Below are 21,234 nucleotides of genomic sequence, written 5' to 3'. Positions count from 1 at the left end.
TGGTTCTAATTATATGCCCTTCAGTGAGATAATGAAGTTCAGCTCTTTGTTAATAATGAGGTTTATTTCAACATTCAGGTAGCTGGTTTTTAATCTACTTTAAGCAGACTTTGCTGTCAAACATCTACTGAAATATATTTCACTCTAACTACAGGCCTAAGAAAGAGGTTATATGGGGACAACTTCATCTCATCAAAACAAATGAATTCTTTTCTACACTCAGGGATGCTGCCATTAACGTAGTCCTGATTTTTGAAGGGTACACAAGGGTAAAGGGAGGAGGCTGTCAACCAGAGGCTGCTAGTGCATTCCACTTCCTGACCAGCCTAAGGCTCAGGCACACCTCTGGCCTGTTCACTCCGCACAATGGTTTGGGGGTGTTTTCAGTGGTTCTCACTTTGGCTGAACATTGGAATCACCTGGGTAGCTTTAAAAGTGCTGATGGCTAAGTCATTCCCAGGGAAGTTGACTTAATTGCTCTGGGTTGTGGCCTGGATGAGGGAATATCAAGCATTCTTACACAGGTAGTTACAGCACTAACCTTTGAGAAAACAGTTGTAAACTGTGGCTATTTGAGAAAACATTTCGCCAAATAATAGCTTACCCTCTACTTTGAACAGAAGTGCTAAGTAAGGGAGATTAATCTTCCCACTTCTCTGTCTTCCATTCATTTTTTCCTTAGAGCAGTAGTAGTTCAAGTGTGGTCCCTGGACCAGAAGCATCAACATCACTTGGAAACTCCTTAGAAGTGTCCATTCTTGGGCTCCACCCTAGACCTACTGAATCAAACTCTGAGGGTAGAACCTAGTGACATTTTAACAAGCTCTCTAGGTGATTCTGGTGCATACTTAAGCTTGAGAACCCACTGTAAAGGATCAGACCAGAGCTGATGTTTTGGGGAGGGGGGCGGGGCTTGTCAAATATCACCATTACTAAGAAAGATGATGTAGCATATATGGCTTATGTCATTAGGAAAGCCTGACTTTGTTTTTTTAGAGCTGAGACTCTCTTAATTGGAAAAAGCACGGGGCTTATTATTTGAGAAAGAAGGGTCTAGAAGCCTGGCTCTACCATTCACTGTAGTGTTTTGTGGTTGTTGTATGGCATCCCTTCACCTTTTTGAGCCTGTTGCCCATCTGTAAAAGGGGCATCATATCTATCTTAGAGGGGTTTTAGCAGAGTAAAATGAGGCCAGGTGTGGTTCAGCAGTCCTCTAAATGAATGAATTTTAGAGCTTTACTACAGAAAACAGTGGCATCAGCATGACAGGAGTGTGGTGCTCCAAGGACAATTATGCTTAAAGGACAAAGAACGACCCTGCCTGAAAAAGTTGCAGCGTTACACCCCCTACCGGACTCTTAATCGCCCTCCCCACCACGTTGAGATGGTTACGAAATTCCTGAGCCCACCTGGGCAACACCCACCTGGGCAATGGGACCTGTCCCAAATAAGGAAAGGCATCTGGGCTGTCCCACTCTCACCAGATAGAAGGAAGGTGTATGTGCCTCAGCCAATCAGTAAACGAAATTTTCACCCCGACCATTCTTTTGTTTTCTGGCTATAAAAACTGATCAATAGCACATGTTCGGGCTTGACTGCCAGACTGCTAGGAAGTTGGCCCACTGTTCTGGCAGCGACCCTTCCCTCTAATAAATTCTATCTTCTTTACATTCTGCCTCGTGTCTGGAAATTCTTTTCCAACCCGCGTTCAGACCACAACATTTGGTGGCCTGTACGGGGATCTCCAGGGGCATCTCTTTCCCCACCTCCTCTCCTCATTCCTTGGGACCCTCTGTGAACAGGCAAGTTGCTGTGGAAGCAACGGAGGAACTCTGGCCAGGGCCACAGCCTGTGTGTTCCGAAGGCTCCACGGTTCACTTTGCCCCAGTAACTGCCTCCCAGAGCAGGTGAGGATCCCTCTGTCTTCCTTCCGACTGAGGACTAGGCCAAAGGGTATCGTGCGGGCACGGGTAAGGCATTTAAAAGCCATTAGGGTGCCTGCTGCTTGAAGACTCCCGTGAAAGGATAAGGGGGTCACGGAACGGACCAGGCTATTAGAGCGTCTGCCCCCAGCAAGACAACTTCCGTGCAACGCGAGGCACATTGTGGACAAAGCAAAACACACAGCCCCCAGTCCCTTGGCCACCGTCTCCTCGGTAGGGATAGAAGGTGGAATCCTCAGTCCTCTTTTCTGTCGCTTCTGCTTCTTTCTCCTCAGCTCGGACTGACTCCAAAGGACCTCACCGCCTCTAGGTCGTCCCGGGAGCTCCTTCCCATCCCTGAGAGTCTAATAACGGTGAGTCAATTCCCGGCTGGCTTCCGGGGATTCCCCTCTCTGGTCACTGATGCCCTGGCCGCACGGTTTCTCACTGCTCTGGCCACCTCAGTCGGACGCGACAGCTGAGACAGTCAGCATTTTTGTGCCTAAGTCGCACGGAGACGTCACTGAGACAAAGAGGGCACATATGCCTGTCAGTGATTTTTTACTTTGTGCCTGTCAGTGATTTTTGCCTTTTTGCCTGTCAGTGATTCTCAGTACCCCCATTCTATGGCATTGGGGCTAAGAATGGGTTCAGGTACATCTGTCCCCTTAGACTCACCTCTTGTTTATATTCTCAGGAATTGTAAGGAATTTGACCCAGACAGTCTCAAAAAGAAGAGGCTCATTTTCTTTTGTAACACGGCTTGGCCCCAATACAAACTGAGGGACCAAGAACAATGGCCTCTTAATGGGACGCTAAATTACAACATGATCCTCCAACTTGATCTCTATTGTTGGAAACTAGCAAAGGATTCCGAGGTTCCATATGTCCAGGCCTTCATGGCCCTCAGTCAGAATCTGAGCCTGAGGGACTCCTGTCACATGTGTCTCTCCATTGCCGCTTTAATGCCTCGTCCTCCCCACCCTCCTCCTTCAGCTTCACTACCTCGTCCCTCCCCCTCTCCCCCTCCACCAGATATCTTGGATGACCCTTCTTGTCCCCGATCTCCCCAGCCTCCTCCTCAACCTTCTGCTCCCCAACCCCCACCCCTGTACCCAGAAGCAGACCTTCCACCCCCGCCCCACACTCGGTCACCAGTAGCCCAATGCTCTGAATCGAGTCCCGATATGCTTCCCCTACGAGAGGTCGCTAACGGAGACCTAGGTACTATCAGAGTTCATGTCCCCTTCCCCATGTCTGATCTCTCTCATATTCAAGGGAAACTGGGCTCCTTTAGCCAGGACCCCTCCATGTTCATAAGGGAATTCCAGGCCCTAACTATAGCCTTTGACTTAACTTGGCCAGATATCCACGTGGTCCTAACTACCTGCTGCATCACGAGGAAAATGCCAGGATCTGGGCTGTGGCTCAGGCCTGGGCAGATGAGGCACACGCCCGAAATCCTAATGAGAACCGAGCAGGGGCAGAGGCAGTCCCACGGGCAGACGCAAGATGGAGATACCAGGAAAATACAAATGGGCCAGCAGGAGGGCTCACTAGGAGACATTACGTGATTACCTGTCTACTAGAAGGTATGAAAAAGGCAATCATCAAACCTGTCAATTATAATAAACTCAGAGAAGTCACACAGGAACGGTCTGAGAATCTGGCCCTTTTTCAGGCCCAATTAGTAGAGGCTATGAGGAAATACACCAGCCTAGATCCTGAGACCCCTGAAGGTCAGGCTGTACTTGCAGTTCACTTTGTAAGCCAGGCATCCCCAAGCATAAGACAGAAATTACAGAAACTAGAGCAAGGGCCACAAACCCCATTTTCTGTCCTACTTGACACGGCCTTGAAGGTTTTTAACAATAGGGAGGAGGCTTCTAGGAACAGACGAGAACTAAGAGAGGAGGAAAAATTAAAACGACATGCTCACTATATGGCTCTTGCCATTACTCAGTCCCTCCCACAACAGGGACCCACGGGAGCCCCTCTCCCATCTCAGAAACCACCGCGGATCTGCTACCAATGCAGTCAGCAGGGGCACACTGTCAGGAACTGCCACACCCCACCACCCGATATCCCATGCCCTTATCATCAAAAGGGCCAACTGGAAGAGGAGTTGTCCCTGCCGCCCTCAAGCGGGTAGGCCAATTCCACAACCACCCAACACTCGGGGTTTTTCGGTCCCAGCCCCCGTGGGCCGAGGTCAAAACCAATTACCCCTGTCAGTGGTAATTGACTACCAGGAGCAAGAACCGGATTGCACTGTAGATCTGGGGCTCCTGGATGTGGATGACTGAAGGTGCCCGAGGCTCAACCTACAGGACCCTATGTTCCCCATAAGACTGGAGGAGCCCCAGGTAACCCTGGATGTGGCAGGGGCTAATATAACCTTTCTAAGTGACACAGGGGCTTCTTATTCAGCCCTGACTTCCTTCTCTGGTCCCACTCGCCATTGTCCCACTCGCCGTTGTCCCACTCGTCGTTCCTCGTCGTTCCTCGATCCTCCTAACAGGGATGGGAACAGGCTCAGCAGTACTCTTAAACTCTATTTTCCCTGCCCAACAGCTCTCTCTTGAACTCACACAACAGATTGCCAACCTAGCAGCTCAAATTAACATGCTACAAGAACAAATAAATTCTCTAACAGGAGTGGTTTTACAAAATAGAAGAGCTCAGGACCTCCTACTGGCTTATCAGGGAGGGACTTGTGCAGTGTTAAAGGAGGATTGCTGTCTTTTGGTTAATCAATCAGGCAAGGTCCAGACCAATTTTCGGGCCGTGTATTTTTAACCTCCTTGTTAAGTTTGTCTCTTCCAGAATACAAATGGTGATGCAACAAAAACACCGGCCAGACAACACTCGTACAACCCCTTGAACAAGCCGCCATCACTTTACATGGGGCCCACACTCCTCCCTAGATACACCCTGACAGAGAGCAGGCAACGGGAACCCAGGGCCCCATGATGCCCCTGCTCAGCAGGAAGCAGCCAGAGAGTTTGTCACACCTTCTCACAAAGGGGTTCCAGAATGCCTGAGAGGGAATTAGGCAGTTAGGTAGATATGAGCAGGGTACCCAATAGGGCCAAGGAATTGGCCCTATAAATAGAAGGGGGAATGTGGTGCTCCAAGGACAATGATGCTTCAAGGACAAAGACTGACCCTGCATGAAAAAGTTGCAGCGTTACACCCCCTACCAGACTCTTAAATCGCCCTCCCCACTATGTTGAGATGGTTACGAAATTCCTGAGCCCACCTGGCCAACACCCACCTGGGCAACGGGACCTGTCCCAAATAAGGAAAGGCATCTGGGCTGTCCCACTCTCACCAGATAGAAGGAAGGTGTATGTGCCTCAGCCAATCAGTAAACGAAATTTTCACCCCACCATTCTTTTGTTTTCTGGCTATAAAAACTGATCAATAGCACATGTTCGGGCTGACTCTCCCAGACTGCTAGGAAGTCGGCCTGCTGTTCTGGCAGCAACCCTTCCCTCTAATAAATTCTATCTTATTTCATCCTGCCTCGTGTCTGGAAATTCTTTTTCAACCCGCGTTAGGATCACAACGAGAGCTTGTTAAATGCAGATCTCAGGCCCCACCCAAACCGCATGAATCCTGTAGATTTAAACAGCATATTAAGAAGGCCCCTATGGGGACTTTCCTGGTTAAGAATCTGCCTGCCAATGCCGGGGACTTGGGTTTGAGCCCTGGTCTGGGAAGATCCCACACACTGCGGGGCAACTAACCCCTTGTGCCACAACTACTGAGCCCGCGCCTAGAGCCCATGCTCCGCAACAAGAGAAGCCGCTGCAATAAGCCCTCACACCGCGCAACTAGAGTAAAGCCTGCGCGCACCAACAAAGACCCAACGCAGCCAAATAAATAAATAATTTAAAAATAAAAGTGAAAAATGAAAAGGTCCCCAGATGATTCGTAGGAGCATTAAAGTTTAAGAAGTACTTTTAGACCAGAAGCAAGTGAAATAAGAGGAAGCTAGGATAATGTGAGAATCCAAAGTGGACACGTGGCACTCCCTAGTCGCCGCCCTCACTCGTATCTCCAAGACCAATTAACTGGGAGAGGTTGTTTAAAGCACCATCTGGAACAAGGTGGGGCAAGACTTTGTCGTCAAAAAGGTTTCAGTAGGGCTTCGCTGGTGGCGCAGTGGTTGAGAGTCCGCCTGCCAATGCACGGAACACGGGTTCGTGGCCCGGTCCAGGAAGATCCCACATGCCGCAGAGCGGTTGGGCCCGTGAGCCGTAGCCGCTGAGCCTGCGCGTCCAGATCCTGTGCTCCGCAACGGGAGAGGCCACGACAGTGAAAGGCCCGCGTACAGGTAATTAGCCTTACTGTTTATAACAAGGACAAATGAAAGTTCCACACACTAAAAGGTCACCTCCAGGATCTTGCTACCTCCCAGGCAATGCTGACAATTTTTCTTGGCTGTCCCTCCAACGTCCATTTGCCACAATATAAAATCCCCTCTGCACCAGTGCCAGCCCCCAATCCCTTAGAATAAGTCATGGTTAATGAATAACAGCATATGCATACAAGAATTTTAACACAGAACAGAGGTTAGAGTCAAACCTCTCTTTACTTCCAGCACGAGACTGGAGCACCCCAAAGTCCTTAAAGCACCTCCAACCACCACCACTCATTTCACACCCGACTCCTCAAGCCCAGCAGTGAGCGAAAAGCCCCGCCCCCAACTAAGGCCCGGCCCCCATGTTTCCGGGCGAGGGGTGACCACGTGGTTGTCGCCAATAACAACCCAGCACTACTCCTGCCCTCTAGCTAAAGCTCGAGAGCGATAGTCGACTAGACCAATTGACCCTTAAAGATTGTGTGAGCGACGGCCAAAATGACCAATTAATACGAGGTAGGTAGGAGTCTAAGGCGGGACTCTGAGTACGGAAGCTGCCACGGGAGGGAAGGAGAGAGGGAAAGACCCGGTGAAGGGGCAAGAGGCAGGTGAGAACCTGGAAGAGCTCAGCAGTCTGAAGCGTGGCGGGAAGAGACAGGATTCCGGGCTAGAAAGGGTGCGGAAGCCAGCAAAAGAAGGCTGCTGAGTTTTGGTCGTGGGTGGAGGGAGGGAACGCACTTAAAGGGGCCAAGGCCCAGGATAAGGTAGACATTTAAAGGAACAGATGCCCCAAAGAGAAGAGGCATTTAAAGGTGCAGATGCCCAAGATAGAGCAGACCCTAGAGGAGCCGAGCTCAACGGACAGAAGACATTTAAAGTGGTAGGTTCGGGAGAGAAGGACATTTTAAGGAGACTAGGACCGAGCATAGAAAACATTAAAAGAGGTATGGGCTAGGGTTTGAGAACACGTTTATTAAAGGGACATGGATAAAGGAGTCGATTGTCAAGGGCGTGATGAGGAAGATTGCACTCCTGCTCTCCCCCATTGTCCTTTCTGGCTCCTCCAGGTTCCCTCGACCCCGGAACCCCAGTTCCCAGGCTATGACCCCCAGTGCCCTGTAGACCTGGCGGGCCCCGCGTGCTTGCGCCCCCTATTTGGGGGTCTGGGTGGCTACTGGAGGGCCTTGCAGAGGGGCAGAGAAGGCAGGACCATGGCATCTAGGGCCTCTGAACCTCCCCCAGGGCGCAGCGTGACGGCGGGCATCATCATTGTTGGAGATGAGATCCTCAAGGTGTGTCTGGGACAGAGGAGGGGGGAGGGGCAGCGTTCTCCTGTCCTCCGGAGCTTGCTCCACGTTCTGTTGAGGGAGGGTGAACCAGGGTGGGAGCCCCCTTGCTGCAGTAGGGTCCTGGAGTGAGTCCAATATATTGGAGGAAAAGTGACCTTCATTCTTTCAATTACTGTGTTGAAAAACTTGTAGCAAAGTCCCTACAATTTGCCAAGCACTATGGTAGGGGGAGGGGTGGCTTTACAGAAATGACAATGCATGTATTATTTCAGAGTTATATCCAACCTGTTTGGAAAATGATCCAAGGCATTCCACAGAGTAGATAAGTGAGATAGAAGGAAAGTACTAGAAGGGGGAAATTACTTCTGAATAATCAGGGAAGTCTCACTAGAGGTCATGGTGGGCATCAGGTTTGTAATAGTAATACTGAGTGCTTACTAGCGCCTGGCAGTGTGCTTATTACATCACATATGTGATTTTACTAATCCTCACAACAACTCCATGATGTGAGTACTTTTTTTTTTTTCCCTGCTGAGCCGCCCGACATGTGGGATCTTAGTTCCCTGACCAGGGACCAAACCCACGCACCCTGCATTGGAAGCGCGGAGTCTTAACCACTGGACCGCCAGGGAAGTCCGATGTGGGTACTTTTATTATAAATCTCAATGAATAGATTATGAGACTGAGGCTCAGAGAGGTTGAGAAACTTGCCCACAGTTGAACAGCTAGTAAGTGGTAGGTGGGGTTCCAACCTGATTCTCACTCCAGAGCCCCCCTTAACCACTAAACTCTCTGTAGAGAAGTAGAAGAAGATGGGGCTGGAAAAAAGAGTGGACACACACCATAGACTCACAGCCTCAAATATTCTGCAAATGAATTTGAACTTTATTCTGTATATGGTTGGAAACAACAAATGGCTTTTGAGCCAAGAGTGATGCAGTCACAGTGACACGTTAGGAAAGTTGTTCAGGAGGCACAGGGCAGAGCGCTGTGGCTGGAGGCTGGGATTCTGGCCAGGGGTCTGCCGCCACTGTCCAGGTGAAAGGTGCCAAGGACCCGTTTGGTGGCAGTAGGAACAGAGGGAAGAGAGCAAATGGAGAGACATTTCAGAAGTAGAATTGACAGCTTGAAGAACCTGACGCTGTGGACAGTGTCTGGAGATGCCATTGACCAAAGGGACAACAGCCAGGGATAGGGTGAAGATGCCCAGTAAGCACCTGGAGCCAGAGGACTAAAACTGTCAGGGTTGGTGAGGAAGTAGATGAGTTGTCCCCATACAGTTGATGATTGAATCCATAAGCAGAGATGAAGGCCCAAGGGGGATCACATTACCCCTGACTCCATTCACATGGATTTTCCCACTCTTGCGCCTAGTCTGGGCTTCTGGGCAGCCCGAGGTGGTGTCCCCCAAAGAGCAGAGTGCCCCATCATCAGGCAGATGCAGCCTGATCCTTCCCCCTTTGCCCTTCATCCCTACGGCACTGACACTGTCATCTTCCCCATCTCCAATCTCGCAGGGACACACTCAGGACACCAATACCTACTTTCTGTGCCGGACACTGCGCTCCCTGGGGGTCCAGGTGTGCCGAGTCTCTGTCGTACCCGATGAGGTAGCCACCATCGCGGCTGAGGTCACGTCTTTCTCCAGCCGCTTCACCCACGTCCTTACGGCAGGGGGCATTGGCCCCACCCATGATGATGTGACCTTTGAGGCAGTAGCACAGGCCTTTGGGGACGAACTCAGGCCACACCCTGAGCTGGAAGGGGCCATCAAAGCCCTAGGTGGGGAGGGCTGGGAGAAGCTGTCACGGGTGCCCTCCTCTGCCCGCCTACATTATGGCACAGATCCTCTCACTGGCCGTCCGTTCAGATTCCCACTAGTCTCCGTCCGAAACGTCTACCTCTTCCCAGGAATTCCGGAGCTGCTGCGGCGGGTGCTGGAGGGGCTAAAGGGACTGTTTCAAAACACAGCTGTTCAGTTCCACTTGCGAGAGCTGTATGTGGCAGCTAATGAGGCCTCTATCGCCCCCATCCTGGCTGAGGCCCAGGCCCACTTCGGGCGCAGGCTTGGCCTGGGTTCCTACCCTGACTGGGGCAGCAACTACTATCAGGTGAAGCTGACACTGGACTCGGAGGAAGAAGGGCCCCTGGAGGAATGCCTGGCCTACCTGACTGCCCGTCTGCCCCGGGGATCGCTGGTCCCCTACGCACCCAACGCCGTGGAGCAGGCCAGGGAGGCCGTGTACAAACTCACTGAGTCAGGTAGGGGCCTCCTGGGGGAGGGGCCGCATACACCAGACCTTTGGTGCCACCCTCAGTCTCAGGAATGCAGGGGCTGTTGGAGGCTTCCCCCAGATCCAGGAGAAGGTAGAAGATAGCCACAGCTGATCCATTCATTCTTCCAATAAATATCAATTGAGTACCTCCTTTCAGCAGCACTGTGCTGGCTGTTGGGGGTGTAACTCAACAAGACAGAGGTATGCCCTATTCTGGACAAGGAGTTTAACAGGAGAGGGAGACGTTAAACAGGTAATCGTGCATGAGGCGTCAGTGATGGGGGGTCTCCATAGCAGGGAGATCAGCCTTGATGTGGGGTCCAAGAAGGCTTCTCTGGGCGAGTGACATATAAGCTGAGTGCTAAGGAGGATTTGGTCAGACCAGGAGGTGGGCAAGAGTAAACGGTGTGAGAGAGGGTCTGAAAGGAAGCAGCATGAGGTTTAGGAGAATGGAAAGAAACCAGGACCTCCAGAGGGAAGACACTGAGGTGAAGAGTGCCATGAGATGTGGCTGAATGACAGGCTGGGGGCAGACTGCAGGGCCGAGTGGGCAGATGAAGGCATGGGGAACACTAGGAAGATATGGAAGGGTTTTAAGCAAGGGCAACTTGGCCCCCACTGCCCTTTGACCACTGCCCTTTGACAGTCATATGTCTCTATCTGATGCCCTCTTCCCTGCCTGGCTGGCAGGGTCTTCTCTGAGAGAAAAGGTGGCAGGCGCCCTACAGACCATTGAGACTGCCCTGGCTCAGTACAGCCTCACCCAGCTCTGCGTGGGATTCAACGGGGGCAAGGACTGCACCGCCCTCCTGCACCTCTTCCATGCCGCTGTGCAGAAGTGAGCCAACCCCCTGGAGGCAAGACCCCAGAGATAGATCGGCCCCATTCTCTAGTTCCCCATCCTAAGAAGCAGGGAGGAAAGGGGGTGTCTGGGTGGGGTTTGGGAGGATGGTAGCCATAGTGACCACTCAGTTCCATTCCCCCACCATATTTATTGAGCGTCTGACACCTGCCTGGCGCGGGGTATGGACGTGCAAGCCACCATCCCCGACAACAGGGTGGTCACAGTCCTGTCGGGGAGGTAAGGCTTACATACTGGAAACAGGAGTGTATGCTCCAGATTTGAGAGGTAAGAGGTCAGAGTGGGCTTCCCAGACGAAGTGGGTTCTGATGGATGGGAAGGATGAGGAAAGGAGAGAAGGGGAGGGTGTCCATCCCAGGGGCCAAAAGGCAAGCCCTGCCCATCCTGGCAAGCCAATGGATTCTGCCCCCTCCCCAGGAAATACCCTGATGCTCAAGAGCCCCTCCAGATCCTGTATATCCGCAGCATCTCCCCTTTCCCTGAGCTGGAGCAGTTTCTACAGGACACCATCAAGAGGTACTAGGGACCTGAAGGTTTGGGCTCCAAGAGGGGCTTGGCAGGGCCCACTCTTGACTCCCACTGCTCTTCCTCAGGTACAGTCTGCAGGTGCTGGAGGCTGAGGGTGACATGAAGCAGGCCCTGAGCGAGCTGCGGGCACAGCATCCCCAGCTGGAGGCCGTGCTGATGGGCACCCGCCGCACCGACCCCTACTCCTGCAGCCTCGGCCCCTTCAGTCCCACTGACCCAGGGTGGCCTTCATTCATGCGCATCAACCCGCTACTGGTATCAGGGAAGGGGATTTATCGCTTTCAGTCTCATGCCCCCTATCAGTCATTGCTCCCTGGCTACCTGAGTTGGGGGAGGTTAGACCCTGGGGCTTGGATGAAACAGCCCCATCATCCGGGGGAGGCTGTGCTATTTTTTCGTTCAGCCTTTTGACCAATTTTTATCGAGCACTAATTCAATGGCAGGCATCCTGCTTTCTCCTGTGGACAGAACAATGACTTAGACCTGTGCTGTCTGATATGGTAGCCATGGGCCGTTTATTTACACTCAAATTGTAATTAATTGAAACGAAATACAAATTGCTAAAAAAAAAAAAACTGAATTATATACTTTAGAAGGATGAATTTCATGGCATGTGAATATCTCAATTTTTAAATTAAATTACAATTCAAAATTCAGTTCTTTAGTTCTACTAACAACATGTCGAGCGACCACCATGTTAGCACAGATAAAGAACATTTCCATCATTGCAGAAAGTTCTACTGGACAGCACAGGCTTACACAGACATAGATATCCTCTCCCTGTCCTGGAACTTAGATGCCAGTGGAGGGTGGGTTGAGAAATGGAGAGGGACAGGATAAAAGCTTTCTCTTTCTTATTGGTTGGCCTACACAGAGCAAGATGTACCAGAGAATTGGGTAGCAGGCCCTCCGTCAGAGGCCAAGGGAGCTGAAGAGCCCCGGATAGTCCCCTTCCCAGGTGGCAGTGGGTAGGTGTGGGAAAAGAAAGTATGTGTGACTCTTCTCTGACTCTGACCTCCCAGGACTGGACCTACAGAGACATCTGGGACTTTCTGCGTCAACTGTTTGTCCCATACTGTATCCTGTATGACCAAGGGTAAGGGATTTGGAGGAAGAGGATGGGTGTGTGGAAGATGTGAGGGTGCTGGGACTGGGAGAGCCGAGCCCACCACACTCACCCATGCCCTCCATTCCCATTCCCCCGCCCCACCAGCTATACGTCACTGGGGAGCCGGGAGAACACGGTGCGGAACCCAGCCCTGAAGTGCCCGAACCCAGGAGGACAGCCCACCTACCGTCCAGCCTACCTGCTTGAGAACGAAGACGAGGAGCGGAACTCCCGCACGTGACCTCCCACTCGTGCCCTGTCCAAGAGGAAGGGAAGGGGGCCATCCTGGGGTCTAACCTGTCAATAAACCACCTCTCCTGTGCCTGTTGCTCTGGCTGTGTCTTCCTGCTTCAGGGGACGAAAGAAGCAGAAGTGGGCCAGGCCCTGGCAGCTCGGAGCCCTCAGTGCTCACTCTGGGGCGGCGGGGGAGAGAGGAGGCTGGAAAGGAGCTCTCATTGATGATTTTCAGTGCCAGCCTCAGCTGGAGCCCACCAGAGGGCAGGAGCAGGGAGCAGTGCCAACCCCTGGGGGAAGGGATAACTGGGCAGGGCAGCCAGGGCTTCGAGGCCCAGGCTGGAGGAAGGGAAGCTGAGCTGGCCTGGCTGTGGAGGATGAAAGATGGAGTGGCCAGGCCCTCCTCCTACTAACCCCACCCCGCCATCCCTGGGCACAGGGGCTGACTCAGCCCATTCTCAGGCCCAGAACTTTCCCTGTGCTAGACCCTGGGGCCTTTGTCCCCACAGTCATGAGGTCTGAAGGGGGTGGGGACAATGTTGATAAAAGGCACTAGAGGCAGCTCCCACACCCTTCCTCAGAGCTGCTGCCCACATGCAGTCCCGGATACAGCCCCTAGCCCAGGCCCTGCCCTTCTCCCTTGGAGGAGTTCTGCGAGACACTGGACTCCGGGTGCCCGTCATGAAGATGGGTACAGGGTGGGAGGGCCTGCAGCGGACCCTGAAGGAAGTCGCCTACATCCTCCTCTGCTGCTGGTGTATCAAGGAGCTGCTGGATTAATGGCAGCAGGGAGCTGCCTCCTCCCTGCTGGCACCATGGCCAGCATCGCTCAGGTGGGCAGGGTAAGGCAAACAGACAGGAGGCATGGCTGCAGCTTCTGTGGCAGAGCCTGCCTCTCAGCTTCCCATTCTCTTTTTTAGCACCCAGCCCAACCCCCATCAAGACTCCTGGGGCCAGCTGTGCTTGACCAAGGATGGGCCACAAACAATGAGTGAAGTGTGATCCTGCTTTGAGTTTGTGCCATCTGTCAGACCTGCCTCATCTCTGGGCCTCTATTCCCAGGCCCCACCTCCAGTGCACCTCTGGTGCACAGGAGCTTGGCCTGCTGGCTAGGACCCCAGACAGACTGCAGCAGAACCTGGCACTCCTCCAAGCCTGGTACAGTGAGCCCACCGGCCCAGATGGCTGATCTTACCATACCCTCTTAGTACCAGGAATGGGCTGCCCCCAGTATCTCTGTATGAGAATCACTGAACTGTATGTATAATAAATAAGCCTTGAGACCAAAAGTTCTAAATGTCTACAGGGAAGTCAGAAAAAGTCAGCACTGGAAGAGTCTGGGAGCCAAGGAGGGAAGGAAGTTTTCCTGGATAGAACAGAATGAAAACCAGGTTTCCTGACTCACTGGTGCCTGGGTGGGGAGGGCGTTGGGTAGAAAGGCCAGGTTCCTCCCAACTTGTAGACAGGGAGGAGTCCAGCTTGGGTGGGGTCTTCTTCTGTGAGGCCCTGTGTGTAAGGATGGGAACCCAAATAGAAGACCTGGTCTGGCCAGCTCCCTGCCCCCGAAGATCTTGGGGAAAGCACTGAGCTGGTGCTAGTTCCCAGCTTACGGAGGAGGTCCGGCCCTGCTCCTCTAGCTTGCAGACAAAGCTGCAAGAGAAAGCCGCCTGTATGGCCACACAGGCCCCTCAGGTTTATGACAGTGCATAGGACACAAACAGCCAGAATGAGCAGAATTGACTCTTCACTTCCCCTTGGCAGCCACCAACACATGCTCTCCCTGAATCACTCCCAGTGGTAGGCACACACCAGCCATTTACATCGTCTTGCTCCTGCCTAATGACATGCCCACTCGCAGCCCCCCACGACCTCAGAGCCAGCCAAAGTGTCCCTGGGGTCTCTACCCAGCATTCCCTGGGGCCCAATTATGCCCTCCCCCCTCCATTCTGTCCTGGGACACTGGCCTGGAGATGGTGTATGTGGCCCTCCCTCACTGCCAGGGACCAGCTCTTCCTCAGACTTCTTAGTTAACTCCTTTTTCTCTGGGCTTATTTTCTTTTTCTTGCTTTCTCTCTCTCTCTTTCTTTCTTTTTTTTTTTTTTTTTGTCAAAGTAATATATGCCTAATAAACTCTGATAGTAAAAAGTATCTCCCTCCTACACCTTATCCCCCAGCTCTCCTGCCTGGAGGTAACCATGGTGACCAGTATCTTGGCCAGCATTCCAGAGATAGTCTATGCATATACTGCATCGTCATTCATTCTTTTTTTTTTTAGTCTTTTATTTTAATTGAAGTATAGTTGATTTACAGTATTATATTAGTTTCTGGTGTACAACACAGTGATTCAAAATTTTTACAGATTATACTCCATTTAAAGTTATTATAAAATATTGGCTATATTCCCTGTGCTATACAATATATTCTTGTAACTTATTTATTTTATACACAGTAGTTTTTACCTCTTAATCCCCTACCTCTGTCTTGCCCCTCCCCCTTCACTCTCCACTAGTAACCACTAGTTTGTTCTCTACATCTGTGAGTCCATTCTGTTTTGTTATATTCATTCATTTGTTTTATTTTTTAGATTCCACATGTAAGTGATAACATACAGTATTTGTATTTCTCTGTCTGACTTATTCATTAAGCATAATACCTTCCAGGTTCATCCATGTTTTTGCAAATAGCAAAACATTTATTCTTTCATTTAACAAATATTATTGAGCATCTGCTATACGCCAATCTGGCTGACTTGAATACAGCAGTGAACAAACTAGATCCCTGTATTCATGGAGTTTACATTCTGGTGGGTAGAGACAGAAAATAAAATATAAACATTAAAAAATAAGTACATTGATGTTACTAGGTGATAGGTTCTATGGAAAAAGAGAAAGTCAAGCTAAGGATGGGAGTGGAGGCAGGCCTAGTAGGCCATGATAAGAACTTGAGATTTTATGCTGAGTAAAATGAGGAACTGTTGCAGGCAGTTGAGCATAAACTGATTTTTTATTTAAAAGGCTCACACTGGCTGCTGGGTTGAGAATAGACTTTAGGGGACCAAGGGTATGATAGTAGAGGCCTTTTAGGAGGTCATGGGCACAATCGGGGCCAGACATGTTGGTGGCTCAGAGCAGGCTTACAGCAATAGAAGTAGGGAGAAGTGGCTGCACTTACATATACTTATACTTCTAGTTAATAACATACTCTATACCCTGTTCTGTACCTTGCTATTTTCCCTTCACATACCTCGTACAGGATTCCACATCAGTATATTTAGAGCCTGCCCATTCTTTTGTACAGCAGTATTGTACTCTATAGTACTCCAACTCAAGGTTATTTCTTATCCCTGGCAGCCCCTCTTTAGACATCCACAAAATGCAGGTCAGTGTTCTTGCCTGGTGCCTTCAGAGCCCCAGGGCACAGCAGCGAGAAGGTCCTGAATCCAAGGAGAGAGAGGTTAGTGGTAGAGATGGACACAGAATTCAACTTCCCATCTGAATTTGGAGTTCCCTCTCCCCCTCATAGCCTGCACCCTGCTTGGCCAACCCCAACCCTTCCCTGACTCAAGCTCTAGACCCTTGCCTCCTTTTCCTTTCTTAGACCTCACTCCTACCAAGCTGGGGCAGTGCCTGGAGGTGGATCCTGAAGTCTGAGGGTTCTGACTTTGCCAGGGGAGGGGATGTCTGGCAAGGGCCACTGGGGAAGTAGTAGGGGTGGAAGGCAGGGCCTGTGATTGTGGCAGGTGGTGGGAGCTGAAGAGGGGAGAGAAGTCGTGACTGCCAGTAGCCCAAGGAGAGTGTCAGAGCTGGAAAGGGAGTGTCAGAGCCCTGAAAGTGGAAAGACTGAGGAGAGGGATGGGGAGGATAACAAAAACCTCATATACCATTCCAGAGCCCTTTTCAGCTACAGAGTGTGCGAGCGTTACACAAGTCCACTTCAAAAGTAGGCAGGACGGGGCTTCCCTGGTGGCGCAGTGGTTGAGAGTCCACCTGCCAATGCAGGGGACATGGGTTCGTGCCCCAGTCCGGGAGGATCTCACATGCCGCGGAGCGGCTGGGCCCGTGAGCCATGGCCGCTGAGCCTGCGCGTCCGGAGCCTGTGCTCCGCAAGGGGAGAGGCCACAACAGTGAGAGGGCCGCGTATCGCAAAAAAGAAAAAAAAGTAGTTAGGACGAGGGCAATTGTCCCATCTTAACATGAAAGAACAAGCCCAGAGAGGTGTGGTGACCCCTCCAAAGTCATATGAACAGCACACTGCAGTAGGGTAGTCATTTAGTGAACCCAGATTCTCTCATCTCAAATTCAGGGCTTCTCTCCTGCCTTCCTCTTCTGAACTGGTGCTTGGGGTGGTAGCCTAAGTGGCCTGGGAGGCAGGGCCAGGCTAGCAGAAATGTGGAGGGGACTATCCACCCCTATTCTGCACCCACTCCATGCTTTCCCACTTCACCTCAACCCTAATCTCCCCTTGTTCTTGATTTCCCCCGCGCTCATTTGGGAGGCCCAGCTACGCCCTTTTCACGTAAGCCACAAAGCCAGGAGATGGTTCCCTGGACTACACCTCCCCACTGGTCTAGAAGGGAAAGTGAGATGTGGCAGCTTCCCTGCAATGTTCTCTTCCCAACTAGAGTAAGTTCAGGTTTTAAGTGTCCAAACTACTGTCTCAAGAACTCACTGGAGGGGGATGAGGGGAGCAATAAAGGAAGATGTGCAGGCACCTAGACAGGGAGGGATGGGTAAGATCTCATCTACCCTTCGGCGCCCCGGGGCCCTCTAGTGGCCACAAGGGGTAGGGGACTGGGCGGGGTAAAACAGGGAAGGAGACCCGGCAGAACTGGAAGTGACCCCCAAGTACGACAGCATGCGGAGGAGCGGCCTGATATCCAGGATTCCCAGCTGATTACGTCGAATATAAGACCGTCAGTGGTGTGCAGAAGCTGGAGGAGAGGGGTCAAGAGAAGTGGTCTGAGGAACCGTGCGCAATAAACTGGATATTATAGTAATAATCTTGGGCGGGTCCCACGTTTTCCCAGCTAAACTGGAAGACGGGCAGAAAGGAGAGTGTGGCAGTTGTTTCACCAGCGCCAGAGCGCAGACCCCCAAGGGCATACGCTCTTATTTGCGTCCCTATTTGCATCTCGTTTGCATATGAGTTATTTCCCCTTCAAAAGGCATTAGTCCTTTCTCAGTTATGCCCAGCTGAGACTGTCTACTCCAGTCTTTGCCAGCCTTGGGGGCATACCCATTCTTCTGGCCATTCTCTGACCCCTGTGACCTCCGCCCCTCAGTACCCTCAGGTCGCTCTTTCTCAACGCTTTACCTACCCCAGCTTCAAAGCAGCGACCCGGCTTCTCGAGCCGGGGGACCTGCGCCGCCTGGTGGCTGTCCGGAGGAGGCTGAGGGCAGAGGGGTTCAGTTTCGCCTTCTCTGGGACGTGGAGTTTTGGAAAATGTTCCCCCGAGCTTCCTGAGGCTAAATTTATCTCCCCCGGCCCTGGGGGGCGCAGAGATCCCGGCGATGATTAGCGCTGCGCGACACCGGGCTCCCGCCCAGAGGCCCGGAATAGGCGCCGAGTTATAAATAGTGCAGCCCGCAGGTGTGGGGGTAGTCGGCGGGAGGGGGGCAACCCTGGCAGCCACGGCTCCTTCAGGTGGGTTGGGCGGTCGCGGTGGGGGCGCCGGGGGGCGGCAGGGCTGCGGTCTGAGCGCCCCCAGCGGTTTCCTGGGCGGCGGGTTTTTCGAGGGAAGCGGAGGCAGCCGGGGGAAGGCGGAGAGCGGGGAAGAGGTGGGCGCCGAAGCTGATGCGCCGCTTCCAGCTCAGCCCCCCACATTCCAAAGCAGGCCCCTAGACCCACTCACTCAGGACCCCGCCCAGTCACAGCCTTGCCTTTCTTCCCGCCAGAAGCCCTCTCTCCTCCAGGCTCTGCAAACATCCAGCTCCTCTGCAGCTCAACCTTGGCGCACGTGGCCCGGCCTAGGCACCTGGCCCTCACCCCGAATCGCTGTCCCAGCCCCAGGTGTGCAGTTCTCCCTAAAAGGGGTTAACTCCCGGCCTGGGCGTTCATCCTTCTCTTTGGTCAACCACCTCACTCTCCGGGTATTTACCCACCTCCTGCCACACAAAATTAAGGTCTAGTTGGTTGCCTGAAGACCAACTGAACGTGCAGATCTTGGACGCTCCCCGATCCCCTGGAGGGCCCTTGGAGAGCCCACACCTGCCCTCCAGTTCCCAGTTCCAGTCCAGGCCTAGTGGCGGGGCAGGGGTGGCGGCAGGCCCCAGGGGCCAGGCTGTGGTTTCGTGGGAGAGGGCGGGGCCCCCAGTCAGCGTTTCTTGGCCGACGCGGTCTCAGTGGTTTGGCGAGGTAAGGGCCCGGGAGTTGGGGGTTAGGCGGGAATTTCAAAGTCGGGGTTCCCCACTCCGACTTCTGAGCGAGGGAGCTTTGTGGACCAGAAGAGAACGTGGGAGGGGGCGTCACTGAGAAACTAACAGGAGGTTCCCGGACTCTCGAGACTCAAGTGAGGAATGGCATTCCAGCCACTGAAAAATCCAGGCGGGGTCCAACAAGACCCCTGGGGCGACCCCCAGGGATGGGGGACATGGCGAGCCCGCTGTTCGCTTCTCTATACCTATGGGCTGATGCCAAGGCGCCCTCCCTTCTATTGCCTCTAGAGGCCTTGGCTCTACCCTCCCCGAGCCACTTTCCCGCCCCCCTTTTCCTCGGCCATGCCCTCTCCACCCCGAAGCAGCCCCCTCTCAATTTCACTTGTGCTTCTGGCACTGCCGTCTTGCCCCTGGCACGGCCCTTCTCCAGGCTAGCGCGACCCCGAGCTGGGGAAGGGAGGGAAAATCCCTGGCCTGGACCCTGCCGGCTTCGGGCGCTCGCGAACCAGAATCTGTCCGGCGGGGCCGAGAAGAAAACCCGGAGCAGTGACCAGCCTCGGGACCCAAGAGGGACAGGGACGATAGGAAAACCTGGAGCGGATTACCCGAGCGGGAGAGACCCATGCCTGCTACTGCTACCCCCTCCTTCCTAGAGCCCCCCTAAATCTACAGTGAGATAATGTCTGGGGTGGGGGGCTGTTTGGTTTGGCCTGGGCCCTCAGGGGCGCCTCACACTTTCCGCCCCTGGCTGGGGAGCAGGGCAGCGGCCCCGAGGCTGAGTCACGGCCGGAGGGAGAGAGAGGGAGGGACCGGGACTCCGCCCCTCCCCCTGCTCGGGGATCCCGGGTCAGCCCGGGTGAGGGCCAGGGCCCCCCTGGCGCCGCCTATTGTGGTCCAACAGGTTGAGCTGGTGTCCCGCGGAGCCACCTGCTGGAAAGGGAGGGAGGCCCTCTGCGGAGGGGGCTGGGGTTGGAGAAAGCAAGTTCGACCCGGTTCGGCCCGGCCGGCCTCGGGGAGCGGAACCTGGCCCGCCGGAGCCGGATTTGAATCAGTTTTACACTAGTGGGAGGGGCTCTTTGGGGTACGTAGCGCCGCAGGCCCAGTTGGAAGCGTCCCAAACAGGCTACCTTCCTCAGTTGGGGGGCACTGAAGTACCTATCCTGATCCGCCCCCCCCAAATCCACATACACATCGTAAAACACTCAGAGCCCTCTCGCCTCCCAGGTCTCTGAGCGAACCCAAGTCCAGAGGTCCCTCCTTCGCGGAGACTCAGTTTCTCCACTTCGGGAACAGCGGGATGGAGGCGGGGAGCAGGAGCGTGAGCGTTCCTCCCCCTCCCCCTTCACGGACCTGGCCCCTCCCCTCCGACAATGCCAAGGCCGCATCGGGCACCGGCTGGAGCGCAGAGGCTGCTTGCCCAGGGCGCCGTTCCCTCCCCGCGAGGCGCCGTCACGCGTGGGGAGGGACGCAGGGTGCCCGCACCCTCAATTCCCCCGCCTCCAAGGGGTGGGGTGGGGCGTAGGAGCTGGAGTTGATGGCCGGGTGGCTCCCCTCCCCCTACCTCCAGGGGCCCTGACCTGATTATAGCCCCTCACGGGACCCCCCTCCCTCAATCCCCTAAGTCCCCGCCTTGCCCCCACCTAGTGTATCTTTAACCTCCTAATACCCTTCCCTCCCGAGGTGCTGACCCTACGGAAGGCCCTCTTGTAGGAGTGCGAGCCCTTGATGGGGGTGCTCGGTTCCCCGGCCGCTGCGGACACTGCCCCCTCCTCTTCCCCTCCTCCAGGTTTCAGGCCAGCCCCTCGGCTCCGCCCCCTCCCTGGCCGAACGCAGGGAGGGACCCACTTGGGATGGGCGGGTGTTCAGGCCAATGGGCGGGCCGGGAGGTGGAGTGCAGGGGGCGGGACGGAGTAGCGGCGGAGGGCTGGATGGGGGTCGGGGGCGGAGCTCGAGTTAAGGTGGACTGGGAGAGATAGGGGCTAGAGAAAGAGAGAGAGACGGAGAGGGAGAGGGAGAGGAGGAGGAGGAAAGGGACCGCGGCAGGTGAAGGGAGAAAGAGAGAGAGAAGGAAAGAAGGAGGGAAAAGAGGAGGGTGGGAAAAGCTGGGAAAGCAAAGTAAGAGCTTGGAATAAGAGAGCGAAAAAGGAGGGAGGGATCCATCTGCGCCCTGCAGAGACTGGCTGGACCAAGGGGTTGAAGTTTATGTCCTTATTGGGCGGAGGGAGGGGGGCCTGGGGGGGCGGGTGAAAAACCAGGAAGTGACAGAGGGTGT

The 21,234-nt window shown here is 53.6% G+C and overlaps 2 protein-coding genes across 7 annotated transcripts; both read left to right on the top strand.

Moving 5' to 3' along the window:
• The first annotated feature begins 6,821 nt into the window (after positions 1–6,821).
• Positions 6,822–12,701, top strand: FLAD1 (flavin adenine dinucleotide synthetase 1). Of its 6 annotated transcripts, none has more exons than XM_029230096.1 (8): positions 6,822–6,899; positions 7,359–7,583; positions 9,098–9,842; positions 10,547–10,694; positions 11,136–11,234; positions 11,312–11,501; positions 12,269–12,342; positions 12,460–12,676. In XM_029230096.1, the coding sequence occupies exons 2-8, from the start codon at positions 7,503–7,505 to the stop codon at positions 12,593–12,595; spliced, it is 1,473 nt and encodes a 490-aa protein (XP_029085929.1). In that variant the 5' UTR covers positions 6,822–6,899; positions 7,359–7,502; the 3' UTR covers positions 12,596–12,676. The 6 variants fall into 6 exon arrangements, 5 of the variants coding, with proteins under 5 accessions (XP_029085929.1, XP_029085932.1, XP_029085928.1 ...); XM_029230098.1 differs by lacking the exon at positions 6,822–6,899 and adding an exon at positions 6,950–6,967; XM_029230099.1 differs by lacking the exons at positions 6,822–6,899; positions 11,312–11,501 and adding an exon at positions 6,909–7,171 and having other exon boundaries at positions 12,460–12,701.
• Positions 12,702–13,182: 481 nt separating this feature from the next.
• LENEP (lens epithelial protein) lies at positions 13,183–13,368 on the top strand. The gene has a single exon (XM_029227504.1). The coding sequence runs from the start codon at positions 13,183–13,185 to the stop codon at positions 13,366–13,368; it is 186 nt and encodes a 61-aa protein (XP_029083337.1).
• The last annotated feature ends 7,866 nt before the right edge of the window (positions 13,369–21,234 follow it).

The sequence above is a fragment of the Monodon monoceros genome, unplaced genomic scaffold (assembly GCF_005190385.1).
Source record: "Monodon monoceros isolate NGI ecotype Baffin Bay Population unplaced genomic scaffold, NGI_Narwhal_1 Super_Scaffold_18, whole genome shotgun sequence".
NCBI lineage: Eukaryota > Metazoa > Chordata > Mammalia > Artiodactyla > Monodontidae > Monodon > Monodon monoceros.
Note: the sequence above shows the minus strand (reverse complement) of the source record. Positions and strands in the feature narration are given on the sequence as shown.